This window comes from Mustela lutreola, chromosome 4, assembly GCF_030435805.1.
Source record: "Mustela lutreola isolate mMusLut2 chromosome 4, mMusLut2.pri, whole genome shotgun sequence".
Classification (NCBI taxonomy): domain Eukaryota; kingdom Metazoa; phylum Chordata; class Mammalia; order Carnivora; family Mustelidae; genus Mustela; species Mustela lutreola.
Genome location: NC_081293.1, coordinates 107,291,897 through 107,319,124, shown reverse-complemented (window position 1 = coordinate 107,319,124; position 27,228 = coordinate 107,291,897). Strand labels below are relative to the sequence as shown.

The 27,228-nt window shown below is 52.5% G+C and overlaps 1 protein-coding gene across 3 annotated transcripts; it reads left to right on the top strand.

The window, feature by feature from the left end:
* The first annotated feature begins 1,603 nt into the window (after window positions 1-1,603).
* On the top strand, window positions 1,604-25,842 carry UPP1 (uridine phosphorylase 1). 3 transcript variants are annotated; one of them, XM_059170642.1, is made up of 10 exons: window positions 1,618-1,722; window positions 7,686-7,756; window positions 8,350-8,505; window positions 16,000-16,064; window positions 19,678-19,795; window positions 22,167-22,325; window positions 22,689-22,803; window positions 24,530-24,739; window positions 24,928-25,074; window positions 25,529-25,842. In XM_059170642.1, the coding sequence occupies exons 4-10, from the start codon at window positions 16,021-16,023 to the stop codon at window positions 25,675-25,677; spliced, it is 942 nt and encodes a 313-aa protein (XP_059026625.1). In that variant the 5' UTR covers window positions 1,618-1,722; window positions 7,686-7,756; window positions 8,350-8,505; window positions 16,000-16,020; the 3' UTR covers window positions 25,678-25,842. The 3 variants fall into 3 exon arrangements, with proteins under 3 accessions (XP_059026626.1, XP_059026625.1, XP_059026624.1); XM_059170641.1 differs by lacking the exon at window positions 8,350-8,505; XM_059170643.1 differs by lacking the exons at window positions 7,686-7,756; window positions 8,350-8,505 and having other exon boundaries at window positions 1,604-1,722.
* Window positions 25,843-27,228: the final 1,386 nt, after the last annotated feature.

Genomic DNA, 27,228 nt, shown 5'->3' with positions numbered 1-27,228 from the left:
GGGCATGTGGTTATATCTGCCTCTGGGGCCCCAGGCGGGACAATTCCCAGACGTCCTGGCTTTCCTGCCGAGAAGGTCCCTTCCCAGCGTAAGAGACTGCAGATGCTTTTCCTTCTCCATTCCTCCTCATCAACAACCTAAACAACGGCTGTGACCCACGACACAGTTTCACGGCCTGCTGGCAGTCTGGAAACCACCGTTCTCCGATCTTTGACATTTCTGCCTGCTGTCTGAATGCAGGAGAGCAGCTGAGATGGAAAGGGAGAAGTGGCTGGTCCCTAGCCGAGGGGTGTGGCGCCAAGCCAGGAAGAGCCTCAGTTAACAGCTCCACACTACTCTCAGCTCCTTCTGGGAGCGTTTGAATCAAGCGAACTTAGTCCTTCGTGCTGGTCAGCCAGACAGGAGTGGTCATTATTCTCCAGTGGCTCTCGTGGTGTCACTTGCTTGTGTGTGAGGCCACTCGGAGCACTTGTCCGCAGATGTCCCAGGCCCTTGGGGCTGGCCCTGCGGGGGTGAGGGCCTGTGTGTCCTTGGCATCTCCCCCTGGAGCCGTGCCTGGAGCGGTTCCTGGAGGTGGCCCGCTGGTGGGCGGGGCTTTCAGGTATGGTTTAGAAATGGCCACAGTGGCCTTTCCAGTCTGTCCCATTCCTGAGGGGTCAGTTTGACAAACATGTCTTTGGTATTCGATTTGCCAGTTCATGGGCTGCCTCTTAGAAATGGAAGGCAAAGTCCTGAGTGCAGGAGGTCATGGGGTCCCGGGTGGGCACATCTCAGGAGGTGCTCAGGTGCCAAGCTCTCGGGTGGGGTGCTGGGTGCCTGTCCCAGGCACCTGCCCAGTGGCACGGGTTCGCCTGCAGTATTGGCCTGCTGCCAGGTCCTGCAGTCTCAGCCGGCGACTTACTGAGTCATTTCCCTCTCTGCGCCAGCATCTCCTGGCTTTCTCTTTACTAGCGAGCTCCCGGTATCCAGAGGGTCCCAGAAAAAAGCCCCAGAGAAGGGGCTGGAGAGATCAAGGGACCGCAGCAGACATGGCCCAGCCCCCTTTCCCTGACACCCCCGCTCCCCACCCGGCCCAGGGCTGGTTCCACCTGTTTTTTCTTTCCAGTGGCTCTGGAGCTGGGGGTGCGGCCCCCGCAGGCCCTCAAAACCACCTGCTGCATCCCCCTCTAGTCCAGCGGTGGGGGGGGGGGGCTACTTGGCACCAGCCTGCATCCAATGGGAGGCCACCTCCGTCTCCGTCTCCCTCACCTGCAGCCAATGAGAGGCCACCTCCACCATCACCTGCGGCCAATGAGACACCACCTCCGGCTCATTTTTCCTCCAAAGAACGTTCGTTCAAAGCTCCTCCCGACCCCCCCCCCCCCCTTCCTCCGGGAGAGGGTACTCTCTACTCTGTTCGCGCCGCAGTTTGCCTATGGTGCGCAGACTTGGCTTGCCACGATGGCAGTTTGCCTGCGCTTTCCAGGAGAAGCCCATCCGCGGCTGGATAACCTCGGCTGTTTACTGTATTAAGGCTGGCAAGAGGTTTTCTGCGTGGTGGAGCGGCTTAATGAGTAACAGGGATGTCTCCGCTGACGCACCACCCCACCCGCCACAAGAGGAAGGAACTTTGGGCGGAGTTGGGGTCAGCCTTCCCGGAACGGGGCAGGGAGGGGACAGCAGCGGGCCGGACTCAGAGCGCAGACCCAGATCCGAAATTGACCTCGCCGGTACCTAGCGCAGGTGAGTGGTCCACGCCGGGCTTGGGGTTCCGCTTTCGGGAACCATGCTTTCGTGTCACCTGCTGCGGAGGTGACTCAGCCTTTGGCTGGGAAGGACGTGCGGGTAGCAGGGTGCGCGGGGAGTTCCAGCAGGGTGCGGGGAGGATGAACAGGGTGCGGGGAGAGGTAGGGAGAAGATGGGACGAGGGGAATATACCGCGAAGGCGCGCGCGGAGGGTGCCGTCGAAGCACCGCGCGCGGGGAGGATGAGCAGGGCGCGCAAGAGGACGAGCGGAGCGCAGGGAGGACGAGCAGCGTGCGGGGAGGGTGGGTGGGGGGGGAGTGCAGGGAGGGGAGTATAAGGCGAGGCGGTTCGGGGAAGGTGCGCCGGGAGCAGCGCGCGCGGGGAGAGGAGTACAGGGAGAGGGTGCGCAGGACGTATGAGCTGGGCGCTTGTGGAGCTGGGTGCGGGGTTGGTGAAGAGCAGATTCAAGGAGCGGCGTACTTGGAGAGGGCTGGGGGGGAGGATGCGCCGGGAGCAGGGCGCCCAGAGGGTGCGTGGGGAGAATGTTCTGGGAGAGGGATGGGGGTGCGTTTGGGATTAGCGCAGGGAGAGCGCTTACGGTGTGCTGCGCGGGGCCGAGAAAGATGCGCTTCCTGACCCCACCACAGCCGTCCGGCTCCCGGACCGCCAGCCTGCGCAGAGCGCAGCCGATGTAGCCTCTGGTGGTGGTGGACAGAGTGGGGACTGGCTTCTCCGAAGACCAAACCAGAGAACACCTAGAACTACCCCCTTTTCTTTGGGGGTGGTAAGTAAAGTTACTATTTGGAGGATGGTTTTTGCTCTTTAAAATTTGTTTTTAAATTTTGGGGTAGGTTTGAGGAGCCCATTGGCTTTATTTGGTCACTCACCAGTGCGGCCGTGTCCCGTCCAGCAAGCAGAAAGGAGGTGCGGGGAGCTGGGAAGGGAAGACTTTTACAGGCAGCACGGGGAGGAGTTGGGGGCCTGAGGGTGGGGGCAGAGGGACCTGACCAGACCAGATGAAAGTTCCTGTGAAAAGAAAGGGTTTTTAGGCAAGGTCATCTTTCTCTGGGGGAGGGGCAGGAGTCTGTCACTGTTGTGACCAGGTGATCGCAGGTGGACTGGTTAAAGGTCACATTTCTGAGAGGCGGATGGGTTAAAACTGTCAAAAGTTCGGGAAGAACAGCGTAAAGCCGCTGATTCACCAGAGTAGCAGTTAGTAAGTTTATCCTGCGCGCCAGGAGGAGACAGTCTGCAAATGGGGGCGCTCAAAGGAGCAGGGACCCCGGGGGGCTTAAAGGTAGGTTGGGTTCTAGCGCAGCTGGGAGTCAGCCGCTTTTCTTCACGGGGCGTTGCTGCAAAGTTAGCATCTTAACCCGTAGGGAATTGGTCCCGGTTACATCACCGAGGACCAGTCATCATCAGTCATCTCTGGGGAAGCTCACTTTCCCTCTCGATTTCCAGAGGCTTAAGGAAGAAGTGGTTGGGGTCGAGGGTCAAGCTAGTCTTGCAAAAGAAAACTTGGTATGACTAACCCTTTCTTCTGCTTGGATTTTTTTTTTTTTTTTTTTTTTTTTTGAGGCTGGTCTCCCATTTGGTTTCAATTTAACCGATATTAGGTCTTGGTTTGCTGCCCTGGGGCAAGTGAGTTCATTTTGGACTCCTTTTCTTCCCTCTCCTCTCTTCTCCTCTCCCCTCCCCTCCCCTCCCCTCCCCTCCTTCCTCCCTTTCCCTCTTGGTCTCTCCTTCCTCTCCCCTCCCTCTCTCCCTCCCTTCCTTTCCTCTTTCTTTTCTTTCTTTCCCAAACCTGGGGAGCACCAGTGGATGGCAGCACGCATTGGGCCAGCGCTGAACCAGTGTTAGAGTATGACACTGTGATCCGTCTGTCCGGCAGGTGTGAAGAGAAACCAGTCAAAAATGACAGGGTAGAGATGGAACTGGCACGGGGAGTGTGTCCTTTCACAGTTTGTATCTCTGATAAACCGTCCAGTGGCCTGGGAGCACCCATTGGAGAGACATTGCGCAGCCTCACAGGCTGTCCATAGATCTGTCTCCCTTCCAGGGCAGGGCTTGGCTGGGTGACCTGCCTGATGACTCAGGTCTCTGGCAGCAGTCTCCCTGGCTGGCTTGGAACGGGCATCCAGGCCAGAGCTCAGCCCGGCACCCGCACCCTGCACCCTGAACCCCTCACCCAGCTGCCCTCTTCAATGGGGAGTGACCTAGAAATGCAAAAATCTGGAGAGCTGGGCTGCTTGGAAGGCCACTGAGGGAAGCAGTCTTCAGGTTGCCAGATCCTCCCCCTCCTAGCACTCCCGCTCCTCCTCTACCCTGCCCAGCCCTGCTCAGCTAGGCTCAGCCAATCTGCCCTTTTCCTCCCGCTTTTGGAGGCCAGGTTTCTAGCTCTTTCCACATAAACTTCATGATCCCACAAATCACATTCTTAGCTCCAGGGCTTTCCACACCTCTGGGCACTGCATAATGTTTTAGTTATAAATAATAATAAATTAGCTTTTTACCTGGTCTTTTGTCCAAGAGGACTTTGTTTTCTTTGGTGATCATAAAATTAATACAAACTCATTATTAAGAAAATGAAACTAGGGGTGTCTGGCTGGTTCTGTCCATGGACAGTGTGACTTTTTTTTTTTTTTTAAGATTTTATTTATTTATTTGCCAGAGAGAAACACAGCGAGAGAGGGAACACAAGCAGGGGCAGAGGGAGAGGGAGAAGCAGGCTCCTCGCCAAGCAGGCAGCCAGATGTGGGTCTCTATTCCACTGGCGTCATGACCTGAGCTGAAGGCAGACACTTAATGAATGAGTCGCCCAGATGCCCCGAGAGTGTGACTCTTGATCGGCCCTGTGTGTGAGCCCCGAGCTGGGTGTAGAGATTACTTAAATAAAAACTTAATAAAAAGATATAACAGATTTATATATAAGATATGTATATTTTATATATATGATATATATAAATCTTATATATAAGATATATAAGAATATATATAAGAAATACATATTTATATATATAAGCACAAATATAAAACAGGAAGTGAAACTTTCAGCTTTTCCTACTCTGTGAAGATAAACACTGACCGTTTTCCCCCCTCTCTCACTCCCATATGTACAGACGGACATACTCATTTGCTTTTGAACTGTGTTCATTCAAAAACGTTTTATAGGGGCGCCTGGGTAGCTTAGTCGGTTAAGCATCTGCCTTGGGCTCAGGTCAGGGTCCCAGCATGCTGCGATCGAACCCATGTCGAGGTCCCCAGCTCCCTGGTCAAGGGGGAGTGTGCTCCTCCCCCTGCTCCTTGCTCTCTTTCTCTCTCAAATAAATAAAATCTTTAAAAAAATGTTTTATAAACATTTATATACACTGAGTGTTTTTTACACCGAGTGTAAACTATCTGATTTTTAGTTTTATGGGTTACAACTTAAAACAACCCCAAGGAAACCAACATCAGCTACAGGGTTTGTATTTTTACAAGTTGTATGGGGCAGCAGTTGGATGGGGAACCCCGGAGGCTCACAGCGGAGGCTCTTCCCCAGGGACCCTGAGAGCCAGACCCAAGTCTGGATTTCTCTGAGCGACTGCACCCCCATGGCAGGTTGTAGGGACACCTTCCCATTGTGTAGAGAAGCACATGGGGTCCTGGGGAGGAAGGAGGAGACTTCTTGGGGAAGTGGATGCGTTCTGCCCTGGGGGAGAAGGTGGAGGACCCTGGGGCAGTGTTGGAAGCAGTGCTGCCTCTACTGGCCTCTGGGCTGGTACCATCCTGGGGTGCCGGTCCCATGTCACTCACGCTGGGCTGTGGAAGAGCTGTATGCTCTCCATGGAAGCTCCCTCCCTCAGGACAGAGGGACACCAGGGACAGCCCTCATCTAGGGCCGATGATGCTCAAAGATTAGACTTTTGAAACACAGCTTTGGGTCAGTGTGTCCTTCTGCACTGACGGGATATTTCCCTGGTCACCCTCTTGCTCCCTTGCTTGTTGGCCCTCTCATGTCCTTGGCTCCCCTCAATTGTTGGTTCTGGCAATTTGCCTTTGACCCTGAATTCCCACCTACCCTGTTTCTCCCCAGCGAACTTTATCTCTCACTTTTCAAACCCGCTTCTTGAAGACATGTCAAGCTTTATTTCCCCCATGGGGTGACTCCCACAACTGCCTTGTGCTAAACTATGGTATCTCGAGTGAAACAGCCTGCCTTAGCCCCATGCCTAGTCGGGGACAATGTCATCTCGGCTAGACACAGGCATCCCCGCCAACCTCATCCCAGTACCACCTCCAGTCAATCCTTCAGATTTCATCTTTGGGATCCAGAATGTACCCCACTTTTCTGTTCTTAGCACCTCTCTGCTCAGGCTCTGTGTCCCTCCAGCTGTCCTGGAATCATGTGTTGAGGAGAAAAACTTCTATCCTCTTAGATGAAGTTCTTGGGGGCTGCAAATTAAAATGACAAAAGACAGAACAGCAAGAGAAAAGATGGATTTTTATTTGTGTCTACAAAGGGAGTTAAAAAAATTGTGGCTTGGTGAGGTGGTTAGAATGTGGGAGAAGGGGGTGGGATTATGGACATTGGGGAGGGTATGTGATTTGGTGAGTGCTGTGAAGTGTGTAAACCTGGTGATTCACAGACCTGTACCCCTGGGGATAAAAATATATGTTTATAAAAAATAAAAAAATTATAAAAAAAAAAAAAAAAAAAAAAAAAAAAAGAATGTGGGGGCTTCTTTACCATCTGAATAGGGCGTGGGGGGTGCAGAGGGACACTTCTGGGAGAACAAATGGCTTCTAGGGGAGTGCAGAAAAGCAACTTAGGGAAACAAAGTACTTTGGAAAGATTTTTTTTTTTCCTCCTCAGGAAAATAGGATAGTGACAGTGTCTGTTCAGGTTTTTCTCAGAGAAGAGATTATGGTTGCTCTCTGGGAGCTAATTCTTAACAATTGTGTTCTTTCAGGAGGCTCTACCTGTAGGCAGATAAGGGATTTCAGGAGCTCAAATCTCTGTCCTTCCCCAGCTCCTACCTTTCAGAGCCACCCCCCTGCCCCCACCTTGGGACATACTGTCTGAGCACTTCGCCTTTGACCTTTCCCCAAGGTCAGTGACTGAGTCACTCACTGACTCAGGTCAGTGTCAGGCCAAGCTTAGCCCTTTCTGGCATCTTAGGGAGAGTTAATGCCTTTTCTAGGGATGTTGGTAAATGCATGAAGCTTATCCCCAGTGAGCTAAAAGCACCGTGTAGTGTAAGCACGTCTGTCTATGCACCTTGCTTTGCACTAGCAGCCTTGTTGGTGGGGGATGAGGGAGCAGGTCACCCGAGCCTTTCACGGATGGACAGTGTGGCAGCGGACTAACTCAGGGACTGCGTTTTGCCAAGTTGGCATCTCTGGGCTGCACGGGAAACAGGAAGTGGAATGGGCACCAGGGTTCATTCTGAGATGCCCAGACTGGAAGTCCTGTTTTCTACCAATGTTTTCTACCAAGCACATATTGTTGGGGAAGGCGTTATTTGTATCATCTGTGCAAGGGGAAATGTCTGGGGTGTGTGATAATTTTAAATCAGCTGAACCATTGAAACAAATCTGCCCTAAATCCTACCCATGACCTCTCTTGGTTAGATTGCCCTGGAGGGGTGTTTGGAAGCCCCCATCACCCATTTCCTCTGAGCACCTGGCCCTCCCACAGAAGCTCCCTCCTTTGGCCCAACACCTTTTGTCTGTGATCTAAGTTGTAAGGGGTTGCTAAGTGGGCCTTGGCTGATGCTGGGGGCAGTGGATCCTGCAAACGGGGCTCCTCCTCTTTTTCTACACTAAACCCCAGCGGGGCAAACAGGACTACAGGGCTGACAAGCCGAGTTCCTGAATCCTCTGAAGGTTGGAAGAACACAATGTAACTTTGCTCATTTTTTGCCAAGCCGGAAACCTGTTTGGAAATACATTATTACCTCTTTGCTTCTCATCACCAGGGGCTGCTTTTCCAAGAACCAACACCTGCTTCACCACTGCCAGTTCACCCGTGGCTGCTGGAAGACGCTAGGTGAGTGGGCAGCTACCCACAAGGGCCGATGGGCTCCGAGTTTCCACCCCTGCTCATCCTGAAAAGTGAGGCACCTCCTTTACCTCCTAGCTTCGACCTTTCTGCAGGTGGGGGTAGTGGGGGGCACTGGTAGAATGTGCCCCTTGGAGAGGGAAATGCATCTTTGGTCCTTAAGCCCGGACTGGCCATGCCGGCATTGTCTGTGCATTAGCAGGGATCTTTCTGTTTATAACATTGCTGAAGTCTGGGGTTTTCTCAGTCCCAAGCTGGTTCAATCTTTTACTGAGTGCAGGACGGGGTCAGTTTTGGGGAGGCTCATAGCCTAGAAGGGATGCCAAGGGAAGCGGGCCAGGCAGACTCAGGAAGCACTGAGCCCGGGGGCTGTGCAGGGCAGGGACTGGGCAGGGAGATGTTTCCTCTGCTTTAGAGACAAGAAGAGCAAGCACGTGTGGGCTGCGGCACTTTCTCCCCATGCCAGACAGGATGCTTTCTCTGAAGCTTCGTTTACTTTTTTGGATTCTGTCTGCTGCCCCCTGGGAAGGCACAGTCTAATTTGGTCTAACTCTTCCTCTTTCGCTCCCGGTGCCCTGCAGAAGAAAAATTAGCCTCCTGGAGGGTACTTGTTGTTTAGGAGGAAGGGGCTTCTGTGAGCAGTACTGCTCTCACTGGGGCGCGCTGCTTGCCGGCCAGCTGTGGCCCTGCTGATGCTGCTGTGACACCCCAAGGCCCCCTCAGATCTCTTTGGAGAGGTGAGAGCCCACGGAGAGGGATGGCAGGAGGGGTGGGCCCCAGTGGGCAGCCCAGGGCCAGTCCCTGCAGGGCCCTGCTGACGGTTGCACTTCCTGGAAGCCAGACTTGGACAGAAGCCTGGCTGTCTGTGTGAATTTGTGTGATGAGTGCTGTGCTTGCTTGCCTGGAATCAGGGCCCAAGATTCTGATCACCCATGACAATTTGGACACACATCTGGGTTTCCTACTGCTAATTCTGCAACGTCCCAGTGCAGCTCATGTTGGACACCATTTGCCTGGAGGCACAGTCAGACCCACAGGTCCTGGGCCGGTCCCCCAGCACAGCCCTCCCTGATGCCAGCTCCATGTCCAGGCTGTCACCTGGGTTCTGAGTAACCAGCCACAGACCAGACGTTCCCACGGCTCCTCCCTGTCTTGATGAAGTTGTTGGAGTGGCTCACAGAACTCAGGGACACAGTTTACTCCCTGCATCATTGGTTTGTTATCAAAGAACAGAAGAGCTGCCCTGACAGGGTCTGGGAAGAGGGCTCGGGGCTCCCATGTCCCCCCAGGGCCCACGGTCCCCTCATCTCCAGCTGCTCACCAACCCGGGAGATCTCCAGACCCTGTCCTTTTGGGTTTTCATGGGGGTTTTGTTACATGGGCGTGTTTGATGAGTCATTGGTCATTAGTGATTGATTCAATCTGCAGCCCACCCCAGAGGGGGGGTGTGGGGCTGAAACCGCCAACCTCCAACCACATGATCTTCGGTTTCCCTGGCAACCAGCCCCCATCCTTAGGCAGTTTCTCACTATCACATCATTAACAAGAGACATCTTCCAGCTCTCAACTCCTAGGAAATGCCAAAGGTGTTAGGAGCTCCAGGCAGGAGAGAGGATGAGGACCCAGAGCTGTTGACCCTGGAACAGCCAGGATCTGAGCTGGGCAGATCCGCTCATATGCGGATTTCTTTTGCTAAATACACAAAGTGCTATCGATGTATTTTCTCTTGCTTATGATACTTTAACATTTTCTTTTCTCCAGCTGCGTCGTAAGAGTATGGTATAAAATATATATAACAGGGTGCCTGGGTGGCTCAGTGGGTTAAGCCTCTGCCTTCGGCTCAGATCATGATTTCAGGGTCCTGGGATCGAGTCCCGCATCGGGCTCTCTGCTCAATGGGGAGCCTGCTTCCTCCTCTCTCTCTCTCTCTGCCTGCCTCTCTGCCTCCTTGTGATCTCTCTCTGTCAAATAAATAAATAAAATCTTTAAAAAAAAATAAAATACATATAACATACAAAATAATTCACTCACCACGCGCTTCTGTTTCCCGGAAGGCTTTCCGTCAGCGACACGCTGTTAGTAGTAGTCACGTTTTTGAGGAGTCAAACGTCAGAAGCACCAGGCGGATTCCCACTGGAGGGGGGTGTCCACTCTCCCAACCCTCCGACTCTTGGCTTCAGCTTCCTGAGATCCAGCCCCGTGTGGGACTCCACGCTCAGCAGGGAGTCTGTTTGACTCCTCCTTCTGCCCCTCCTCCCCCTCAGATAAATTAATGAATACATCTAAAAAAAAAAAAAAAAAAAAAGAAGAAGGTAAACCTGACAGTTACTTTACCAGTAACAGGTGGAGGTGTATTAGGGAGCAAAAGAAAATTAGTACCCTGGGCCAGTCCCCGAGGACAGAGGACAAGCATGCCTTTCAGGGAGAACAGGGTCAGGGGATGAGGAAAGCTTCTCTTTCTCAGGCTGGGGCAGTAGAGCAGCGTCACAGGCAAGGTCATGTCCATGTCAGCTCCCATCTGCCTTGTCCTGCTGGGTCTTCAGTGGATCTCGAGCGTTGCGCTTCCCAGGACCATCTCAGAGAGAGAGTCCGGGGGTTCCCAAGCAGGCAGATCTGAGATGCAGAACGAGTAAGGACTGTGCCTTTGACAGATGTGTTTGCAGGGTCTCCGCACAAGTTGCCACTTGTCTCCATAACACCCTTAGTGTGTTGGAGCGCCTCTGAGGTTTGAGGGTGGTGTGCACAGCAGAAGTGTTGTAAAACCAGCCAGACTTGCTGAAGCACCTGACTGGTAAGATGGTCTTCCCCGGGCACAGTGTAGGCTCGTCTGTCCTCACAGCGTCGTAGCCACAGAAGAGGTGTTGGCCTGTCCACAGTGCAAGGCTTCGATCCAGTAGGGAAACGTACAAACCATGACTGAAACAGGTTTGTATCCATGACATGGAGGGATCTGGGTGCAGTCCGTTGGCAAAACCTCATGTGGTCCATTAGGCAGGACGGGTATGTTTCCCGGGATTGTATTTTGGAGAAGTGGGATAAACAGGGTCCCCGTCAATATTGGTTCATGAACACTGTCCTTTTCACAGTAAACCAGTGGTTTAACCTGTATGGTTGTAAGTACTGGGAATTTAAAATTTCTGGTAAGTCCTGCTTGTTACTTGGTCTAAACCCCAATTCTCTGTTTTATCAAACCAATAGTTATTAGATTTCCAATACTGATTTAACATTTCTGGGGCCAATTGTTGGGGATCTCTGGTCCATTTTTCCTAATTGTCATTTGGAAAAGCATCTCTTTGGAATATGACAGAGGTCTGGCTGTTGGACTCCTTCTGGGCAACATTGGGGTGGAAATATCAATGGGGTGGTGTCCTTGGGCCTCCAGGGAGTTGACTCTAGAATGCCCCAAAACTTTAGCAGTAGCTCGAGCCTCAGCAAAAACATGGCACCTAATAAATAAATGTTGGACCTAGGAGTCATTTTTAATCTTATCCCCAATGAAGGTAAGAAAACCTGTTGCCCCATTACCAAGTCCAGAGCTTCCTTCCCAAAAGGCATAGTGACTGTCAGCATGAATGTTTGTGGTTTTGCCCATGACTAAAACACAGCTCAGGTAAGGGTGTATAAGTCACCGTTTGGGTGGGAGAAGCCAGAGTTAAAGGTCCTGCCTCAGCGACTCCCAGGGATTTGCAACAGCAAACCCAGCACGATATCTCATCCCTTAAATAAGAAACCATCAGGAAACCGTGAAAAGTCTGCACTGGTTAGAGCAGGTCCCTGGAAATGGTTATCAGGAGTCACCAGGTGATCTGACCACGTGAAGCTGTCCTGGCGGGGGGCGGGGGGTAATCCTGGAAGGAGGGGAGAAAGACGAGACTCCCGGGACCAGAAAGAGTTATTATTGTAAGAAGAACGGTTACCAGGAGGGTGTCGTAGGAGGTGAGGTGACTGGCTGAAAAGTCTTTAAAAAAAATAGATAAAAGATTTTATTTATTTGAGAGAGAGAAAGAGAGATGAGATAGTGACAGCATGAGTGAGGATGAGAGGGAGAGGGAGAAACAGACTCCCCACTGAGCACGGAGCTCCATCCCAGGGCCTTGGATCATGACCTGAGCCCCCCAGGAGTCCCCTGGCTAAAAAGGCTTGAATGTCAGGAGAATTTATCAGGGCTTCTGTGTGGGGTACAGGTAGGGTGATGATTTCTGCAGTGGCCTTAACTAAGAGGCAGTAACAGGAATGGCCGTGAGGCCAGGGGTATGGCCCCCACCCACAGGGCCTAATTTTTGGCTTTGGTGCCATGGTGGTCCCTTTGTTTTTGGAGGTGAGCACTCCAAGGGTACCCCCTTCCTGGAGGGAAAAAGGCTGTTGATAAACAGGATGTCTGAGGGCAGAGCATTTGGTTAGACTTTCTTTAAAGTCTCCAAGACCATGTCGTCTACCTCTTTCCAAATAATAGGGTCAAGTCTGTCCTTTTTTTAGTAAAGATTATGCAGACTGAGCCATGAGGGACAAGTGTGGAATCCAGTGTGGAAAATAGCCAGCCAGCCCTGGGAAGCCTCCTGATTGGCACTTGGTTTTCGGTTTTGGGAAATTCAGGAAGCCTTCGAGTCTGCCTGGGTCCCCATCAAGTCATCTTTCGGAGACCAGGTACCATAAATACTGAGCCTGGCTTGGTGGAAACTGCAACTTTTCTTTGGAGACCGTAGGTCCCTTTCAGGTCAGAAGTTTGACGGGGTACACCGCCTCCCTGTGAACATGTCTGGGAAGGGAGCGGAAGAGCAAATTCTCTACACATTGTAACCAAGTCCAGCCTGTCGAAAACTTTGTGTCATCCAAGTCAGCCTTTGAAGGACCCTCAGGGTCACCCTGGGTCATGGCTACCGGGGTGTCCTGCTGTTCTTCCCAAGTGAAGGCAGAAAGACATGGGCTATCCTTACCGACCGGAGTTCTAACCAAGCACCCCCCAGGCCAGTTACCGTGGAAACTTTGTTTGCAGTGGGAGTGGGTGCCAGCAGCACGTAGGGGTTAGGAATAGCAGGGGCCTGAGGGGTCCCGCTGAGGGACCTGGACAAAGGTCCGTCCCTGGCCATTGGGTTTCCTCCCAGGTAAAGTGGGGTTGTGACAGGGACTGGTACAGGGGATCGTGAGGCCCTGAGCCTCGAAATTCTCTGTTACGGGCTTGAGGCCCTGAAGGACTTCTGTATTTTTAGGGCATTGATAATTCTAGGGAGAGGTTTTGAGCGATCTAGCTGAATCTTGGGAGCTGCGCTGTGGATTTTACCAATATCAGCTGAGGATTTTGCCCAAAAAGAGGGTGTTAGTTGATCCAGTATAAATAAATGATGGGTGTTCCCAGACTCCGCGATGGTCCCACCAGAGGCAGAGCAGATAAAAGACATCAGAGCATCATCTAACCCCCTGGTTGGTTACTTTGATCGCTGCTGTCAGATTATAGAATTATCTTCCCCTTCAGTGAGAAAGGAAATCTGGCATGACACTTTTGTAAGGAATCCCAGCCCAGGGAGTAGAGGCGGAGGGACTGAGGAGAAAAGAGCGGGTACCCCTCCGAGGGAGTGGGTTCAGAGGCGGGAACCTGCTGAGGTCGGTGGGAGATCCCCACTGTTTGAAGCATTTGTCCCTCGGAGGGGCTGCTCTGCTGCGGTGGGGCTGGGCATTGAGCATGTAGGTCCTGAGTCACTAAGGAGGGAGATGCATTCTGAATCTGGAGAGTGGTTTCCCTGAGTTCCTTAAAGAGCCCCAGCCCTGGGGATGAATCGGAGGTTGAAGAGCTTAAATCTTGAAGGGTCCTTCCTCCGTTGTCCCCGTCCCGGGCAAGTGACAGCAGAAACCAGGCTTTTTGCCAGGGGCCTTCTCCGGATGGATGTGAACATTGGGCATTTCGTGGCCTTTCCTGCAGGTGACTCAGCTAGGGTGTGAGCAAGCTGGCTTGCCAGGGTCATCGAATCTGTTTCCCATCTATCCTGGGCCTTTTAACGAAAAGTAAAAGATCCCACATCAGCCCACTCATGAACACAGAGTTAAAAGGAAGACCGGAATTTTCGTTAAAATCGGTTTGGAGTTGGTTGTAACTTCGGGAACGGATCCTTCGGGCGTCTGTGTGCAAGCCTGAGGTCTGCGCCAAGCCATTGTGAGGGCTTGGGGATGATATCCAGCGAGCGTTCCAGCATCTCGCCAAGATTCGCGGTCTGTTTGTCTAAAATCCCACTCAGGATGTTCCCACTGGGCTGGTTTCATCCAAGGCTTGGGCTGGCCCTCAGCCAGAAGCCAGTGGACCATGTGCTACCAAGCCCAGAAACCCGGTGGGTCAGGCTGAGTTGCTGTTAAAATTTTCAGCCAACCCATGGGGGGCCTCGGGCACTTCAGGGAACCTCTTTACCTCAAAGAGGTTCAGCCTTAGTCCAGGGAACTTAGAAAAGTGGGGGGTATGTGTACATCCCCAGAAGACCTAGCTTCGAAGGAACGGGGGTTTTGATAGGTTCGGGAGAGGAGGGAGCAGAGGGAGTGTCAGAGGAAAAGAGGGTTTGACAGAAGGATGACAAGGCTAGGGGTGAAGGTAGGGCAGAAGGCTCCAGGGCCTGAGGGCAAGATGGCGGCCTTGCCTCTGTGGACAGAGAAATGGGGGAGGGAAAGGTCTCAGAAGACCCCCCTTTCTCCTTTTTATTTTTATTTCTTTTTATATTTTAAGATTTATTTGAGAGAGAGAGAGAGAGAGAGAGAGAGACAGAGACACTAGGGGCAGGAACAGAGGGACAAGCAGATTCCAGGCTGAGTGCAGAGCCCGACTTCGGGGCTCAATCTCACGACCCTGAGATCATGACCTGAGCCGAAATCAAGAGTCAGTCCCTCAACTAACCCAGCTACCCAGGCGTCCCCCTTTCCCCCTTTTTAATTGTTTGTTTGCCTCATTTAGTTTACAAACTGTATTTTAGAGAGAGGCAATTCTAGATTCTGATAGCTCTTGGAAGCTTCAAAGTACAAATTGTAGAAGGAATCTCATTTCGTTTTGTCAATTTTAGGACCGTGGTTGTCCAATTCAGCTTTGAGAAAATTAAACTTGGGGAGATGGGAACTTCTCCATGGTGGCCATTGGGAGTCTGAATTACTACTGGTTAAGTCAGTCTGATTTTTAATAAAACTGTGTGCTGAGGGACCATCATTTCTAAACCTAATGCTGGCCGCAGTTCCAGTGGTGGGGGGAAGGGGGAGCCTCCGCAAAGCATTTTGATGACTGGGATCCCATTTCTTTGAGGCTTTTCAGGAACAGCCTGGTTCCAGAAGCAACAGCCGCACCATTTCAGGAAGGGCGGCCCAATCCCAAACAGAACTCAGACCCAAGGTCAATGTGCTTCCATCAGACACTGTCAGAATCAGACTGAAGGCCAAATGAATGTTCTCAGACCTGCTTAAAAAAAAAAAAAAAAAAAACAATGCCAAGGCCTTGGTAAATTCGGAACAGAGCCTGAAGGGCTTGAGCACAAAGCATGGGGCTCCAAATGCAGGAGAACACTCATCTCCAACCCCAGCGTCGGTGAGAAAGCAGTGGGCCCAGCAGCCCCGTGGCTCAGGGACCTGTCTGCTCACCAGCCCCCAAGTCTCCTCCAGCTCCCACCTCTGATCACCAAGTCACATTAACCCTAGAAAGAGCCACGGCCACATACTTTACCAGCAGCTGATGGCTTTATTGGGAATGAAAGCGAATTCTAATTCAGGACACAGCGGCCGTTGAAACCAAGGAGAGGCATGATTTGTAAGGAGGAGAAGGGGTCCGTTGGGAGGCTGTTAGGGACTGAAGCCCATCAGAGTAAGCTGGGGGTTGGAAGCGTTGCGGCTTCTCATTTTCTCTGGGTTTCAGAATTTGCTAAAAATGGTCAGTGACCACCTGTGGGGCACCAGGGGGGCTCAGTCGGTGAAGCATCTGCCTTGGGCTCAGGTCACCATCCCGGAGTCCTGGGATCGAGTCCCGCATCAGGCTCCCTGCTCAGCGGGGAGCCTGCTTGTCCGTCTGCCTCTCTCCACTGTGCACTCTCTCTCTCTCTTACATATATAAATAAAACCTTGAACAAATAAAAGGAAAAGTCTCTCCAGATCCTGAAGATGCATTCCTACTTTCAGTTCGACGCTGCCCCGTTCCAGTAGTTTTGCCAAAGGAACTGTGAGATTTTGTATGTGCCTGAGTGTATTCTGAAATAGTACTCCGTGTTGTTTTCTCCTAGGCTCCTGCCTCCGTTGAGACAATGGCTTCCTCGGGGTCCCAGACAAAGAAAGGCAACAATCACAGGTGAGGCTCTAGCCGGCAGTGGACCAGGTTGCATTTTGGGGGTTATTGCAATTACTTGGTGACACACATTTTCCCAGGGGGAACCATACAGGAACATACTTGATTCTCCAGATGGTGACTGGGGCCCAGCAGGAGAGGTCCTGAGGCCCCGACACTGCGAGGTCTCTACGGGGCAGGACTCTCTTGTGCAACACAGCCCTGCTGTCTCCCAGCTCTGTCGGGGTTCTGAATCTTAAATTCTTTCTTCGCGGTTTTCCAGAACTCCGCCCCTGGATGCTGCGGCCCAGCTCAAAGGTGTACCTGTGGTATTTGTGCGAGGTGGGCCACGGGAGAATTCCTGCCTTCATTCGGATTCCAACATGGGCTTTGAATCCAGTGAAATTTTGGTTCCCTCACTCCCCACCCCTCGTGTCCCCCACCTGTGCTGCAGGGGATTGGCTGGCCCTGTTGGCTTCCTCCTCGACAACCCCGGGGTTGTATGTGGCCCTCACGGAACCCTGGGCTCCTGGGCCGTCTCTTGGGGAAGGATGTTCAGGCATTCCCCATGTCCTCCTTGGGCCTCCCTGGACTCCCACGTGGTGGAGATCCTGCACGGACCCCTATCCCTCCCTGGAGGCTGGGACGGCCATTCTCACATTTCGGGCTGCCTGGGCTGCCCCGTGGACTGGGCAATGGAGAGTTTTAACTGTTCACTGCAACCCAAACTTCCCTGTCCCCTTTCCAGGCCCCTCGGATGCTGGTAGAGGGGTGGGGTTGAAATGAGGCTGAGAAGGGAGGGTGAAGCATCAGGGGCATGGACGGGACTCAGCTGCACTCCCCCTGCCCTGCGCTCCCTCACCGCTGCCATCACCAACCCCTGGCTTCTTGCCGTCCCCCCTGGCTAAGAGGCAGGTGTGGTGTTGGGAGCTCAAAGGCCAGCTCAGGGGTGCAGCCTCTTGTGAAAAAGTCTAAGTTTTTCAAGATTTCATTTAATTTTAGAAAGAGAAAGTGTGGGGGGAGGGGCAGAGAGAGAATGAATCTTGGGCTGACTCCCTGCTGAACGTGGAGCCTAACCCAGGGCTCTGCCGCCCAACCCTGAGATCATGACCAGAGCAGAAACCAAGAGTCAGACACTCAACCGACTGAGCCCCCAGGAACCCCTCCTTTTTTCTTTTTGGAAAGATACTAATCTTGAAAGTGAGCCTCTAGGGTGGGGATAGTGCCAGCTCCCAGCTTCTGGCTGCTTGTGACCTTTCAGTGCAGAAGTACTCGCTGGCCCGGAATTAGTAACATTGTGTCTGTGGCGAGGTCAGCGCCTCCTGCCCCCCCGGTGCCGCTCTGTCCTCCTTGTGCCCAGCGCAGGGCCCCCTGTGGGTCCCTGCCTCCCTCCCTGCCCCAGACTCCCGCCCTCCTCTCTTCCAGTCCTGGAGCTCCTGTTCCCATCCTGCACCAATTGTCATTTCCTTTCCAAAGTAGGTATTCCAGGAGTATTTGTGAAATGACTATAGTGACAGCATCAAGCAAGCTAAAGTCACTGGAAACTGTATCTAGAATAGAGAACCAGGTTTTCAAATAAGGTCTTTGATGTGTTACTTTAGAACCTTTCCAGAAGTCCACTGAAAGCTGTTCTGGTTCCTTGGGCTACCTGCCCAGTTATTGTGTTTGAAAACCAGTGCTGTTCATCAGTTCGAGCCTGTTTCCTTCCCCTTCTCTACCTGGAATCAGAGAGCGAAAGGAAGTTGAAATATGTTGAAATACGTGGCAGAGTTGTCGCAATCACGTCCTGTTTTGTCAGCTCTGACTCCTGCCTGTCCACCCGCACTCAGTCCCCGCTGTGCTCACGACATCCGGAAAGGGTGTAGGACCCACCCATGTCAGCAATACTGTCACTAGAGGATCTTACAACATAAGGTGTGAGGTCAGAGCTTTCCTTGCAGCTGCGGGGAGTATGGGAGTGGATGAAGAGGCTGAGAGCCACCAAGACCCCAAACCCAAAACCCCAGACCGACTCTGGGCTGCTGGTGAGCAAGCCAGATCCTGTCCTTCCCCGGCCCCCTAGCTTGCAGAAGTCACCGGTGCTCACTTGGGTGGCATGTATACTGCTCTGACTACAGCTTACTGCTGTTTTCCCTGCCACAACTCCAGCACCTCGGAGCAGACCTGGTCTTGAGGGTCTGGGGCAGGGCTGGTACTCTCAGTGGGTGGGGACTCGTGACTGACTTGCCAGCAGTTTACAGATGACTTGCTTTCCAGGGAAATCACCCCTGTTGTCACCTCTGTGGCAAAAATTAAAAAGAAAGAAAGAAAAAAGAAAGAAAGAAAGAAAGAAAGAAAGAAAGAAAGAAAGAAAGAAAGAAAGAAAAGGAAATTGGTATTATGGCTATCCAGAGCACCTGTTTGGTTGGGGAATATGTGTTTCCAGTTAGATTTTGAAATATTAGACATACCTGCTGAACACTCCCCCAACTCCCCCCTGCAAAGGAAGTGGTTGCTGCCCTGGGGGCCTGAGTCACAGGAACGTCATGCTGAGGAGGCCTGCCGTGTCCTTGCTTCCAAGTCACAGGCAGCTGCGAGCTGCTTCTCTTGTATCTTTTCTTTCTTTTTGTACAGAGTTAGATCGAGGAGAAAACAGATCCATGGGTTCTGGACAGAAAGTCAGGCTCAGAAAGAAGAACGAGAAGGTCCAGAGTACCCTGACTCAGGGATCCATGTGTGTCGCTGCACCCCTGGGGCCCGGCGGGCCAGGGTTTTGGGGAGCACTGCTGCCCATGGGAGTCAGGCAGGCGTAGATGTCAAAGGAGGTGTGTGTAAGGTTGGCAAGCTGGGTATGCAGTGTAGACCAGTACACCTGCTTGTGCAAATAACGTTTTATTGGAACACAACCCCACTTGCTCTCATGTGAAAACAGCTGCGTTGAATCATGACAAGACCCCTTGTGACCTGCAAAACTAAAAATATTTACTATCTGGCATTTTATAAAAAATGTTTGCTGACTCCTGTTCTAGGCCAGCAGTGTGCTGTCCGGTAGAAATAATAACAGGAGTCGCACACCTTTTCAAGTGGAAAGTGAAAACCACTGAAAAGATAACCAAAGTGGAAAGATGTCTTATCTCATTTTGCATTTCCTTTCTAAAGTAGGTGCTTCACTAGACATCACTCAGAAGCACTGGCTAATGCAATAAGGCAAGAAAAATTAAATACAAGGTGTACAGATAGGAAACGTTATCTCTGGAAGGGAAAACTAGAGGCACTTCTTTTTCCATCCGTATTTCCTATGTGAATGTATTATTTTCAAAATAAAGCCAGGGTCATGTGTTGAATGAACTGAGGTTGAGCAGCAACTGGCTGTACTCTTTCTCTGGGGTGATTTAACATCTTGATCTTTGTACTTTCCTGTGCTCTTTTGAGCTCTTTCTGATGAGCCTCCAAGCAGGGGCCCCGGGTGTGAGGGAAGGGATATAGGGGAGGAGGAGGGGGCAGAATGGAGACAGGGAAGGGAGAGCATTTGTGGTTCATGGCAGCCCAGCTCACCCCACTACATGCTACATGCATCTCGCTGACACAGGGCACTTCTGTTATGGTAGCCGCTGGGCGCTTGTGCTCCATCAACCTTTCACCTTCCTGTTTTATATAGTGACCACCTCGTACAGCCCACCAACCCAAATATAGCAGCAATGAAAGAAGACGTCCTCTACCATTTCAGTCTCAGCACCAGCACACATGACTTCCCCGCAATGTTCGGAGATGTGAAGGTAAAAAGCAAGGCTTTGATCTTGGGGTTTGCCTGAAGGTCAGCCTCCTCGTGGATGACATGGGTGGACTTGGTGACAGAGGACTGGATCATCAAGTTATACCTTCACCAAGGAGTCCCTTGGCTGGCTTGCGACTCTTGATCTCAGGGTCATGAGTTCAAGCCCCAGGTTGGGTGTGGAGATAATGTAAAAATAAAATCTTAAAAAAAAAAAAAAAGTTTTATCTTCACCAGATTTTTGCAAATTGTTACTTTTAAAATATATAAACTCATGAGTGAAAGGTAGAAGTTCTGCATATTGGTCCCTAAGTAATATCTTACAAGTTCAGTGTATAATGGAAACCACACACAACACATTTCCTAATGCTCCACTGAGAGAAGAGGGAAAAGGGGACACAGAACATTCTGTAGAGGAGCAAGGGATATTGAGTATTACATGTGTCTTCTTGTGATTTGCTGTGCACACTTATCCTTCTAGTCCTTCCCCTGCCCCTTCCCCAGAGTCCTGAGTTCCTCGGGGCTGGTTTATCCTGGCCCAGGATGTTTGGAATGTCTGATCCCTGTGGGTACAGATGGACTCATGTTTAGATTCAAAATCAAAACAACCGATGGCTCAGAAATTCCTTGCTGCTCCTTGGGGTCTGTCCCAGCAGCGGCCGTGTTCATTTCAAACCATAAGACAACTCCCCATGTGTTCTTCTTTTATAAGAAGGATTTGATCTGATGACTTATGCTAGTAGTATTCTGCGAATTGAAGTATTAATATACAGTCTGATATTAGATTCAGGCCCATAATATAGCGATTCAGCAGTTGTGTGCTCCGTGCTTACTAGGATAATGTGATCATCTGTGACCAAACAATGTTATCACTGTCCTGTTGAGCACCTTCCCTACACTGTACTTTTATCTTCTTTTGCAACTGAAAATTTATGTCTCTTAATCCCCTTATCTCTTTCACTTTTCCACAGACCCTTTCCCCTCGGGCAACCACCGGTTTGGTGGGGGGAGGGAGAAAGAGAGAGCAGGACTAAATCCCAGGACCCTGAGATCAGGACTCGAGTGGAAGGCAGATTCTGCTTAAGGTCTGAGCCACCCAGGCAGCCCTGCATATAACTTCCTGTTTAGTGTTTTCATTTTCCTTGGGTAAATGCCCAGTAGTAGAATTACTAGATCATATGGTATTTCTAGTTTTAATTTTTTCAGGATCCTCCATAGTGTTTTCCAGAACGACTGCACTAGTGTGCATTCCCAGCAACAGTACGCGGGCTCCCTTTCTCCCCATCCTCACCAACACCTGCTGTTTCATCTGTTGTTGATTTTGGCCATTCTGACGGGTGTGAGGTGGCATCTAACTGTGATGTGTTTGTAGTTCCCCAATTCCAAGTCATGTGGAGCATCTTTTCATGTGCCTGTTCCCATTGGAATGTCTTCTTTGGAGAAATGTCTCTTCAGGTCATTTTAAAAAATCAGATTATTTGGTTTATTTTGCTGTTGAGTTGTGTAGGTCTGTTGTACATTTTGGATAGTGACTCGCACATGTCATATGCAGACATCGTCTCCCACTCAGTAGCTTTGTCATTATGTCGATGGTTTCCTTGGCTGTGATTGTGGTCTTAATTTATATGATTTCCACGCATTAGAATTTAACCTATAATTTTTTCTAGGCTATGGAAACATTGTTTGTCATGTTTAGAGATGAGTCATTCTTTCATCATCAAACTCCTTGAAACTGGCTTATATACCTTTCCCCCATGGGCAAAACACAATGAAAAATAAGTTTTTGTACGTAGTGCTTTGCATAAGAAAGGTTTTCTGTCCCTGAGAGCCGACCACCCATGTGAGAGCTCCCAATTCCCCAGCCCCCACTGGGCTCCTGGCTGTTTCTATGCCATAGCTGTCTGGTTCTTGGATGGCTGGGGAGGTGTTGGTTAGAAGCCCATTTTGCAGAGGGGCTGTAGGGTCCTGATCGCACAGTGAGGAGCCTGCGTCATTTTATTCCAGACCTAGGCTTCCTCCAGGATGCCGACCGAGCTGTGCACAGGATGGACAGGGACTGGGCACGCATGGGTCTGGTTTTCCTGGATTGTGTGGGACGGATTCCACAGGGGGTTGTGCATGGAGCCGTGATCCCATGAGCCGGTCAGTACCTCTCAGACTGGGTGAACATCGAAATCACCAGCGTCTGAGTCACTCACAGAAGCACCCACCATGGGGATCCCCAGACACGGTAGCTCTGGCCTGGGGCCAGGGACCTTCCTTTCCAGCAACATCTAGGTGACATTGATGTTAGTCGGGGGCCCTTGTTGGAGGGAGCCCTGCTTTGAAGACGTGCACTGTGCCTGGACTAATGGGGCTCTGTTTTCTGGCTGCAGTTCGTGTGTATTGGGGGAAGCCCTACCCGGATGGAGGCCTTCGCCAAATACATGGCCAAGGAGCTGGGCCTCGACCACCCAGGTGCAGAGTATCCCAACATCTGCGGGGGGACGGACCGCTATGCCATGTTCAAAGTGGGCCCTGTGCTGTCTGTCAGCGTGAGTACCTGACCTGGTGCGGGGCTTGGGCCTCAGGCTTGGCCAGCCCCCCCCACTGCCCTCTGCACCCATGGGCCGGGTCCCCTCAACGTCTGTGTCCTCTGTCAGAGTGGGCACAGCAAGCAGCCGTCCAGAGCACTCCGGGGTGCAGAGACGGTGTTCGGTTCCAGGTGACGGGAGCAGGCTGTTGCTTCCCCACTGAGCCTTACCGGGCGGTGGCCTGAGTCACCACCGTGTGACCTGTGTGCAGGCTTTGGCATGTCCCAAAGTCACATTTGGAAGTCTGTCTTCTCTGACTGCCAGTTGGACGGGCCAAGAGGCGCCCCTACCCTGATGTAACATGGCGTCTCTCCCCGGTTCCAGCACGGTATCGGCATCCCGTCCACCTCCGTCATGCTGCACGAGCTCATCAAGCTGCTGTACCACGCCCGCTGCTCCAACGTCACCGTCATCCGCATCGGCACATCCGGCGGCATCGGTAAGTGTGCCGAGGGCCTCCCCCTGGGGCCAGCATCCCGCACGCGAGGAACCGAAACCCTCCTGTGGGAGGCCCCATGCAGGGCGGGCTTAGGGACTCGGTGTACGATCAGGAAGCAGGAAAAGAAGCTTGTTCTGTTATTTTCGCCCAGCCGCTTCTCCCAACCCTCCCCCAGAAACAGGTCACGGAATGTTGCTGGGCCCACCTTGCAGGGCCTCGTCCTCCTGGGGTGATGTGCTCGGAGCCTCCTTGTCTGCCTGCCTTGCTCCCTTCTAACCGCTTCTCTGCCTTTCTCCTGTCCTCTGCGCTTCCCTATTCCTGCAAGGATTCGAACCACCGTAGGAGAAAACCAGCAGGAAAATCACAGAGAGAGATGGAACACAAAGTTAAGTGTCCTTCAGTTGCCTAAAGGGTCCCCAGGCTGATCTCTGAGCATGCTTTGTTTGTCACTGAAAGCCACAGAGAGAGGTACAGAGGACGGGATGTGGGGCACGTTTGCTTTCAGTAAGCTGCGGGCTCTCTGACTTTGACATTCCCACCCTGGGGTTGGAGCTGCCCGAGAGAGGAGCCTGCAGTAGCCTCCCTGTCACCCGTTCCCCCTTGGAGGGGCTCGCACGCCCCAGCTTGAGGGCGATGCAGACAGCAGAAGGGGCGAGAACTCCCCGGGCTTATGAGGGAAGGAGGGCCAGCAGCCGAGCGCTTTGCAGGGTCAGCCTCAGGGTGGGAGCAGAACACTGACCAGAACAGGGATCAGAACAGCACAGGAAAGAAAGTCCAGATAAATACTCAGGGAGCACAACATGCTTTGTAACATTTCATGGAAACAGCCGAGGTGGGGGCTCCAGAATGATCCCCCGGCTTCCTCCTCCCTCCTTCCTCCGTGTTGAAGAAACCCAACTTCCCATTCAGGTAAGTATCCAGAAAGCCTCACAGTCAATCCCAAACAACGGTATCACAGGATCAAAGACTAGGAGTAGAGCGATGTCCCTACAAACGCGAAAATGCCCCGGGAGGGGCATTTGCCCGGCAAACTTGGGAAGTGGAACCCTAGCATGGCCGGGATCAGAGAGAGAGGGGATGGGCTGGAGTCAGGAGGTGCTGGAGCTGGGTTTGGGGTGCACAGGGGTTCCTTTTTTTAAAAAAAAATATTTTATTTATTTACTTGGCAGAGAGAAAGAACAGGAGCAGGAGGGTGAGGGACAGAGAGAGGGGGAGAAGCAGATTTCCTGCTGAGCAGGGAGCCTGACACGGGATTCAATCCCAGGACCCTGGGATCAGGACCTGAACCCAAGGCAGACACTTAACCACAGAGCCACGCAGGTGCCCCTGGACAGGGTTTCCTTGGACTATTCTACCTCTGTAGTTATTTGAAATCTTAAATAATGAAAAAACACTAAGTGGGGACCAGGTGAGGGCACGGCGGTCAGCTGAGTGGTGGCGTGCCAGTTACAATCCGCAAGGACTGGAGGACTCGGAACATGTAACGGGGATGGGCCCTGGCAGTCTTGTTCTCGCCCTTTTCCGTATTCTCCACGGCCCTCACGCGTGACTTCCATCATCAGAAAACAAGAATTTGATATAGAATGTGCATCCCGAGCGGTTTCCTTTTACAACCTGACTGGGTGTCCCGCGTTGTGGGGTATAGACGGGTCATTTTCCTTTCTGCGCGCTCTGCCGTGCCCTCCCCGTCTGCCCTGTGTGCCCACGACACTGCTTCTCTCTTCAGGTCTGAAGCCTGGCTCCGTGGTCATCACCCAGCAGGCGTTGGACGCCTCCTTCAAGCCGGTGTTCGAGCAGATGGTGCTGGGGAAGCCCGTGGTTCAGAGGACGCGTCTGGACGAGAAGGTGGCGCAGGAGCTCATGCAGTGTGCTTTAGAACTGCTCACGTTCCCCACGGTCCTGGGGAACACCATGTGCACCTCAGATTTCTATGAAGGTGAGGGGGGGTGGTCTCCGTCCTGCCCAGGGCTCCTGTCTCTTCCGCGTTTCCTCGGAGCCCAGAGGGTGCTGTGTAGGAGTGTGCAGGGCCGGGAGGGGTCCGAAGTGGGTAGCACCATCTTGGCATGCAGTAGGTGCATACTACGTGCCAGTGGTGAGCATTGGCGCATCTCCACATGTCTTCAGGGCAAGGCCGTCTGGACGGCGCTCTCTGCTCCTACACGGAGCAGGACAAGCAGAAGTACTTGAAGGAGGCCCAGGCGGCGGGCGTCTGCAACATCGAGATGGAGTCCTCGGTCGTGGCCGCCATATGTGGCGCGTGTAACATCCCAGGTAGGCCAGCGTGCTGTCACCGGGGTCCCTCGTGCATGGCGCAGCCCCCAGGCCCCCGTCCAAGTCCTCCTCCCACCCCCTCACCCACCGCCCCCCGCCCACCGGCAGCACCTGCTTTCCTTGAGGCAAAAGAAAGACCCACCTGGGCTCCGGTCAGGGACGTGGCCGTGAACCTGCTCTCAGAGCGCCTGAAGTTTCTGACTTGGGGTTAGTCCGCCCCCACATTCCCAGGCTCCCCTGCAGCATCCAGCACGGCCTTCCAGAATTCCAGGACACTGGGCTTTCGAGGGCCTTGCTTGGGAGCTGCTTTAGGAGGTGGCGGCTGGGAGGGATTGGGGCGGGGGGGGGGGCATCAGGGCAGACGTGCCGGACGGCCGAGCAGACACCGCGTCTGCCCTAGGGAATGGGGTGAGGAAGCCGGAGCTTGGCCATGACGCGGGGTTTGCTTCTGCAGTGGCCGTGGTGTGTGTCACTCTGCTCGACCGCCTGGAGGGCGACCAGGTCAGCAGCCCCCACGAGGTGCTGGTTGAGTACCAGGAGCGACCACAACGCCTGGTGAGCCACTTCATCAAGAAGCGCCTGGCCGCCGCCCAGAGCCCCTGAGGCTCGGAAGGTGCAGGTCGTCGTGGCCGCAAACAGTCACCATCGAGCACCGGGCTGGCTCAGTCCTGAGAGCCGGGGACATGGGAGAGCTGCGGGGTCCCGAGTTTGAGCCCTGCACTGGGCCTAGATGTTACTTAAATAAATAAACTTAAAAAGAAATCACCATTGAAATCTCCTTTTGTGGGCCGCCTGGGTGGCTCAGTGGGTTAAAGTTCTGCCTTCGGCTCAGATCATGATCCCAGGATCCTGGGATCGAGCCCCATATCGGGCTCTCTGCTCAGTGGGGAGCCGGCTTCCCTTCCTCTCTCTGTCTGCCTCTCTGCCTACGTGTGATCTCTGTCAAATAAATAAATCTTAAAAAAAAAAAAAAAGGAAATCTCCTTTTGCATATCTTTGTGCATACTTGACACAAGGATGTGGGAACTGGGTTGCATTTCAGAGGCAAAGAATCCTGCATTAGCAGCACAGATTTTTCTAAAAGCTTCCTTGGGCTGTTTTTGACCACATCAGCTTCGGGTGGGTTTTGTTTAAGGACGTTCCTCTGAATATTTAAAATAGTTCTGGAGAAGATTTTCAGAGTCTTGAAACCTCGTGGTTGTCAGATGCCCTTATGCATATGACTTTCTGGAATATTCTGTGCCTGCGTCATCACACGGTGATGGTGCCCTCTCTGTTTCCACACTGCTGGGGAGATGGGTCTGGGTCCAAGTCCCTGCAGATGGGAAGGACACATCCTGGCTCTGAGACCCCTTGCTCTGCATGTCCTCGCCGGTGTGTTGGGCTCAGACTTTCCTGCAAGGTCAGCAACAGCCTCCGCATTCCTTAGCATCCTTCTGGAGTCGGTCACAGAGTGGTCCTGACTGGAAGGCTGAGGGTACCGGGTGGGAGAACCCCAGGTGTCCTCTCCTGTCCCAGGTGAGTGGCAGCACCCACTTCTGGGGTATCCCAGGGATGCTTGGGTCTTGGGACATCCCTGGCTTCTGTTTGTCCTAGGTGACTTCTCCACACTTTTGAATCAATGTGGCTAATCTTTCTTTTTTTTCTTTTTTTTTAAAAGAGAGATTTATTTATTTGAGAGGCAGAGGGAGAGGGAAAATCAGGCTCCCTACTGAGCAGGGAGCCCAAAACCACACGGGACTCGATCCCAGGACCCCGAGATCATGATGTGACTGAAGGCAGAGGCTTAACCCACTGAGCCACCCAGGAGCCCCTCAATGTTGCAAATTGCTGGTTTTCGGTTCTGTTGTAAATACTCGAGGTTTGGAGTGCACAAACTCCCGTGGGCAGCACAGGTCCCTGCAGTGCACAGCTGGTATGGACTTGTCCAGGTGCCACGGGACATCGGTTCAACAAATCCACCGGGACCCTTCACGGAAGCTACTGCCGTTCCAGCCCACGGATGCCCCGAGCACTCCACCTAGGAGGAGCAGACATTTCATTGGTAAACTGAGGACAACCAGAAACCCAGGCTTTGGAGGCGCGGAAGACATTTCCCAAACTCAGCTCCCTGAACCGGCATCTCTCCGTGCCAGGATGACACAGCACCCGCCC

Bases quoted from the DNA above. Each gene is read 5' to 3' on its own strand.
- UPP1 (XM_059170643.1), top strand. From the start codon at position 16,021: ATGGCTTCCTCGGGGTCCCAGACAAAGAAAGGCAACAATCACAG. The intron at 22,804-24,529 runs GTAAGTGTGCCG...TTCTCTCTTCAG, and splicing joins CGGCACATCCGGCGGCATCG to GTCTGAAGCCTGGCTCCGTG. The intron at 24,740-24,927 runs GTGAGGGGGGGT...ACATGTCTTCAG, and splicing joins CACCTCAGATTTCTATGAAG to GGCAAGGCCGTCTGGACGGC.